This window comes from Mixophyes fleayi, chromosome 1, assembly GCF_038048845.1.
Source record: "Mixophyes fleayi isolate aMixFle1 chromosome 1, aMixFle1.hap1, whole genome shotgun sequence".
In the NCBI taxonomy this organism is placed as follows: domain Eukaryota; kingdom Metazoa; phylum Chordata; class Amphibia; order Anura; family Limnodynastidae; genus Mixophyes; species Mixophyes fleayi.
In genome coordinates this window covers 266,514,258-266,520,711 of record NC_134402.1, presented here as the reverse complement: position 1 = coordinate 266,520,711, position 6,454 = coordinate 266,514,258, and the positions used below count along the sequence as shown (strand labels likewise).

Genomic DNA, 6,454 nt, shown 5'->3' with positions numbered 1-6,454 from the left:
TACACATAATGATTGAATTGGGCAGAATATGTGAGTAGGCCACCCAACATGCAAAAGGTTCTAGGTTACACAGATTATATGTGGTACCTCAAACTGTGCTACTGTCCCTCCGATTAGAAGCACATGAAGGTATGCAAGTTTTAGGGCAATTCTACATCAATCACCTGCCAGTTCAAGATGGGGATTGCCCACTCTAGTGAATTTAAGTGCAAAGTGACTTCTCAAGTTGAATTCAATCCTCCTTGTTGGCAGAGTCTACCACATCAACTTCCTGCTCTGCATGCGGGCAGCCATCCATCTGTGGGTAAAAGGGACCTACCAGCCAGTTTAGTGGTGTGTTGTTAACCAAGTAGTCCATCACATCATCCATAGAATTCTTCATTTTTGTGAACTGCTCCCTGCTAGTGACTAAGACACCATCAGACATTTCTCTGAAGGAGGAAGCAGAGCGGAAGTTCTGATAGACATCTGCAGCCATGGCACTGACGCTTTGAGCTTTGTCCTGAATGTTTTGTGGGAGGCCTTGAACACCGGTAACCAGGGAAATACATGTGGTTTGCAAACGTTGCGTCAGATTCCGGGCAATAGTCAATGTGCGCGATTCAATTTGCTGTGAAACAGAAGTTAAATGTTACAGTTGCAGAAGTGTTAAATATTCTATGTATAGCAGATATATGGGGGGGGGGGGGGTTAGAAGAATGCCCAGCAATAAGCCACTGGATTCTGAAACGAGCAGACGGACACCACGTACTACGCGACAGGCCGCCACTGATTTTACTGTGCACCTGTATGGGGTGCAGAGGAAAACCAGTGCTGTTACATAGTCACAGAATTCCTTTACAACAGGTTAAGGCACATCACAGGGAATGTTTCCCCCAAGTCTTACTAAATACTCTAATTATAGGAGAAGGTTACCTCAACACTCTCATTCTCCCCATCAGTGTGCTGTCCTGTGGTTTTGGTCCATTCCACCCATGTGCTGTATAACCTGTCCTGTGCATCATGGATTTTCTGATTGGCATCATTCATGTTCTTCCTTGCAAATTCAATCTAAGAGAAGAAAATACATTATGAGTTCATTCTCTCAACTTGAAATCAAGGAGTCAATGGCTATAGTACTGAAGGCTTAAATAAAAAAAACAAACCCACAAGATTGTCCAAGTGGCATGAAGAGTAACATTACATGCAAGGACTTTATGGGATAGGCCAACTGCGCAACATCGCCCACATCCGGCCGTTCCTCTCCCAAGATGCCACCAAAACAATCATCCACTCATCATCTCCCGCCTCAATTACTGCAACCTTCTCACTGGCCTCCCCTCTCCCACCTTGCCCCCTCCGCTCCATTCTCAATGCGGCTGCTCAACTCATCTTTCTCTCACGCTGCTCCTCCTCTGCCTCCCTTCTATACCACGCCCTTCACTGGCTCCCCTTCAGGATCCTTCTCAAACGCCTCACCACCACTTACAAAGCTCTCTCCCAGTCTACTGCCTCCTATATCTCTAACCTCACCACCTACACTCCGGCCCACTCCCTGCGCTCGGCCAATGACCGTCGCCTCTCCACTCTGATCAACTCTTCCCACTCTAGAATCCAGGACTTCTCCCGAGCTGCACCCTTACACTGGAATGACCTCCCTCGTTCCAGCCGTCTCTCCCAACCTGTGCTCCTTCAAATAGGCACTTAAAACCCACCTGTTCCTTAAAGCCTACCAACCAGCCACAAAACCCTCATCCACTCTTCAGTCTCCCTCTCCCCTGGCCTCTCTTCTCTCCCCCTGCTTCACTGGCTCCCTTTCGTGCCTGTTCTTGTTTCACCCTCCCTTAGGATGTAAGCTCTTATGAGCAGGGCCCCTCCACTCCTGTCTCCAAAGCGGTTCTTCTGCTCTGTCTTTACTCCATATGTCTTCCTGGAGTTCTTGAAGCATTGGTACTTTGTCACCGTTTTGTACTACTGTTTGTAGTGTGTACGGCGCTGCGGAAACCTTGCGGCGCCCAACAAATAAAGGATAATAGGCTCATTTTGTATATGTAGGGCAGCAAGACTGAACACATGGCTGAAGCAACTAACCACATCAACAGTTTTCTGTAGCTGAGAAATGGCTTCTTGGCCTCTGCCTTTGGCATCCTTCATTCGTGTCAAAGCTTGTTGATAAGCACGTTTACGGGCCTTCGTGGAGAGAGATCCCAAGCGAACATAGTAGTTTGGCTTTCCTGTTGCCAATTCAAACCCCTCCGTTTTCATGGCTTCCTTGGCTGAAAGACAAATTAATCCTAAACAATCTTATATTGGAGTATTTGGCCACCCATTTAAACTTCTACTTGAAACAGTAGACTCAAAACTGGGACATCTATGGTACTGCAAAAACAGTATAATTGAACTACATTTTGTTGTCTGATAGGACACTTGTTGAATTATTGTGCATCGGTGTATGCAAGCCTCAGAGAGTACAAGAGGGGCCAATTTAACAGATCAGCTTACCCAATTCTTCATCAGTTGGTGGCAGGTAATGTTCCAAGAGGGTCTCAGACTTCGTCAGTGCAGTGTCAACACTACTGCTCACCATCTGTACTACACCGCTCCCAAGGACAGTGTTAATGCTGCCATTCACAACAGCCTTTGTCATTTCTACACTGTCCTGCACAGCTCCCTTAGTTTTACCAACTACTCCCGAGATACCATGCATCACAACATCCTTGGCACCAAGAACTGCCTCAGAGGCATTAGAGACAACCTACGGAAGGGAACAGAGTTTATTAAGGAATTTATTCCCAGGTTTATGCAATACATACAGGTACTTTACTGCAAAAAAGTAAATTTGTTGGCTTTATAATATTCTCTAGTATCATTGGCCTGCTCACCTGATATAATGTTCAATATTGAGATCATATGTTAGCCAAGATGCCAAAAAGAGTTTTTAAATAGTTACCTTGTCAGTAGGCTGATAAAGAATGGGCAGCTTGACCTCAATCTTATCCAGTCCAATACATGCAATGTTGTTAGCCAGAGCAACTAAATAAATGAAGGTGGGGGGGGTGGGGGGGGGGGGGGTTAGAAAAAAAAGTCAGTCTTCTTGCAGTGCAATAGTGCACAAGTTTAAAAGCAAGCGTCTAAGCTAGATGACATTTAACCTACTCCCTACACTAGTTGCTAGGATGACGTGAGCTGGCTGGTCTCTGCACAGAGCAAGCACAAAACATTGAAATAAACATGCCAGCTTACAGTAAACATAATTCAGGATATCACTACTATATTTTGTTACACCTACACATGTAGGCAGTGTTCTGATTAGGATTTAAAATTAATAAATAGCACTGGAGATAAAATTAGAGCTAGAATATTTTGTATGTCCCATTAAGCAGAACACCAAGTTGTTAAATACTGAAAGGACAAGTTGTAAGTTGTACGAGTGGCGAGAGAGAAATCTAGTCTCAGATGTAGAACTGACCAATATTGAAAGCAGATTCCTAGGAATAGAGCAATATAGTTCAAAGTGAAACAAAGACATACTCTGAGGCTCCAGTCTCTGTATGATCGGCATGGCACTAGTCACAGCCACTGAGGTGATGGCCTTCACACTCTTCTCCGCCACATCACACACAGATTTCAAGTAGGGATGGTTATCTTTGGTGTTGATATAGGCAGAAGACACCATATCATATGTTGAGCTCACCAATGGGAGGTTAATCAACCTTACCACCACATTCTAGGAGAGAAACAACCACAGTTAAAATCTCTGCAGATTTAAGACCTATCCAAGCATGGTTCTTAGCTTTACACACCAGAATGTTACATCTTGATGACCCATAGTCAGTTATATATGTATTTTCTAAGACTACCATTTGCCACACTAAGTGAATTTAGTTGGGTCCAATAGGAGGATTTAGGATAAATAGGTGGTCATTAAATACTGAAAGCAAAGGTTCAAGTTCTAAATGCCAGTTTTAGACACTCACTTTTGATTGTTATATAGGTGGGGTGAGTTTGAGCTGTACATGTAGCATCTCCCATAAAACATGGGAGTGCAGAAAACGTTACATATGCAAGCTCTAGTCTTTCAGAGACTAGACTACCACGATGATTTCAGGTCAAGTTAACAGTAGGAGAGCAAAAAAACCCTACTATACATTCACATACTACCGGACTATACAAACATAGAATATGGATTACGTGTAACACTACAAGTCACATAATAGGGATTACATTAACCCACCGTACAGTAACTAGACTTCTCCCCGGAGCATGTAATGCACACATATTAGAGGCAGAGCTTCCACTACACTGTAACTAACTACAGACATACATTTATATCACGGTCCTCTGGCTTTATGAACGGTATCATATCATAGTTACCTGTTGCTGCTGCTCTACGGTCTCAGCCATATTGAGAATGAAAATCCTGGAAAACGTAAATTACACAAATTTAAAACAAAGTGAAAGCCGCTAACCCACACACACAAAGACTACATGATAACTCCATAAGAACCACAATCATCCCCTCACCTTACCGCAACTCTACCCGATCACTGCCACAGAATTATACCACCTACCAGAGAACTCGCGTATTTATAGGCGGCGTGGCCCCGCCCACCTCTCGCGAGCCTGTCAGCTAGAGCTTCCCAGATGTCAGCTGACTGATGAGAGAGCCGTGGTGACGTCACCCAGTCTGAGTGAGTGTTGGACGGGCGCTCAGTCACAGCAGACAAGGGTCAAGGCTACAGTCAGACTACATATCTGGTAATGCGAGTTATGCACATTTCACGTGTAGTGGGAATACATTTTTGCAGGGAGAACAACAGTTTGTCCTTCCACTTTCACCTCACCGCATTCTGTAGTAAACTTGTTGGGACGTACATAGTGCTAGGTAATGATGTGCAATGCGACTATATATCATGATCATCAACATTTATTTATATAGCGCCACTTATTCTGCAGCACATATATATATATATATATATATATATATATATATATATATATATATATATATCACAGTGATTGAAGTGAATAAGTGTATGAAAAATTAATTTAAAAAATAAATTTGCACAGCCAATCAGTAATTAGGTGTGACAGCTGGAATTACTATTAATCTGCATTACTGGAAGTACCGGGGTAGTAACTAAATTGCATGTCTGACTTCAACTGTAACTTTGTATTAAATAAAAGAACTAGACAAAATAGTAAAAAGGAGTCTGATTTATAACATGGTTTTGTCCAGAAGACTGAAATAAGAAGTTTCTTAAGTTTAGATCCTTAATGAATCAGGCCCAAGAAGTGCATATCTTTTTAACAATGCTAACTATATTTAAGAGATTTTAATTGAGTTTTCACAAACACAATTTTAACTTTACAGTTTGCAAAGTAAGGGCTTGAGTGACTTCTCCAACTGCTCAATACACTCGGTCATTTTATTTAGCAGTGCTGCAGGTTTGGGAGACTGCATTCTCATCAGTGATTTAACGGCTACAGCAGTCCCACAGCCTAGGAGATGCTGCGTCCAACAATAGCAGAGCATGGGAGCAGGACAGGATAAGCAAAAGATCTGCATGTGTTCCGTCATAGATACTGCGTAGGGAGGCAGAGACACCCAGGGGAGAGGTCTATGTCTTTGTTTCTCTCTGTCACAACCTACTACACGGCTTACCTGTTATCAGCACCAAGAGAGACAGTACCACCACCACCATATCCATTGTATAGCTCACCCCCTTCATATTTACTGCAACTTCTGCCTAAAATAGGAACAGTGTCAGGTAGGACAGACAGTGGTCATATGACAGGCAGAAGAGGGGGAGAGACAGGATGATGCTACTACACAGGGAGCATGGTGGCAGGCGAATTTTAGTAGCTTAACTTAACATTGCCACCTGTGATTGTAAACACTCTGCGCTACACTCTAAACACTGTGCGTCGCACAGCAAAGTGGAGGGCAGCAGTGTTAGGGGGAGAAGTAATCAGTTACTTCAAACCAGTGGGAGAAGTTGCGGTATGGCATATTGTTGTATATCAGCCCACTTCGACCAATGTATATATAGAAATATACACAGTGGTCAAAGTGGAAATTTAGAATATCCCCCCCCCCCCCAGCAAATTCATCAGCCTCTCGGCAGCCAATTCATCAGCTTCCCCAACCCCCTGAAGCCAATTAATCTCCCACTCCATATAGAAACAGCATTTACCTTGCTGTCTTCTGGTCCTCTTCGCTGCAGGCTCTGGTTTCTTCTTCCCCTGTCAGTGCGGGTGCGGTCTTAGTGCTTATTATGGTCAAGTGAGATTTGATAGACTCACGAGACCACACTAAGCAGTGCACCATGCCTGCACTGACAGGGCAGCTAACAGCATCAGATTTACAGTTAGATGCCTGAAGGGATACAGAGAGTCAGAGACAGTCGGGGCCACCCCCTTGAGACAAGGGGCGGTCCCGATAATTGAGGAAGCCGATCACGGGCATTTGGAA

General features: G+C 43.8%; 1 protein-coding gene across 2 annotated transcripts in view; it reads right to left on the bottom strand.

Moving 5' to 3' along the window:
• The window catches only part of LOC142153276 (perilipin-2-like), a 63,679-nt gene extending 59,114 nt beyond the window's left edge, over nucleotides 1–4,565 (bottom strand). Inside the window, exons 1-8 of one of the 2 annotated variants that reach the window (XM_075210721.1) lie at nucleotides 4,509–4,523; nucleotides 4,354–4,399; nucleotides 3,511–3,706; nucleotides 2,930–3,012; nucleotides 2,482–2,734; nucleotides 2,071–2,255; nucleotides 916–1,050; nucleotides 320–610 (exon numbers count right to left, since the gene is read on the bottom strand). In XM_075210721.1, coding sequence (XP_075066822.1) covers nucleotides 320–610; nucleotides 916–1,050; nucleotides 2,071–2,255; nucleotides 2,482–2,734; nucleotides 2,930–3,012; nucleotides 3,511–3,706; nucleotides 4,354–4,383 — 1,173 coding nt within the window. In that variant the 5' untranslated portion in view covers nucleotides 4,384–4,399; nucleotides 4,509–4,523. Of the gene's footprint in view, nucleotides 1–6; nucleotides 611–915; nucleotides 1,051–2,070; nucleotides 2,256–2,481; nucleotides 2,735–2,929; nucleotides 3,013–3,510; nucleotides 3,707–4,353; nucleotides 4,400–4,503 lie in introns of those variants that run through there. The other variant, XM_075210728.1, reaches the window with a different exon arrangement.
• Nucleotides 4,566–6,454: the final 1,889 nt, after the last annotated feature.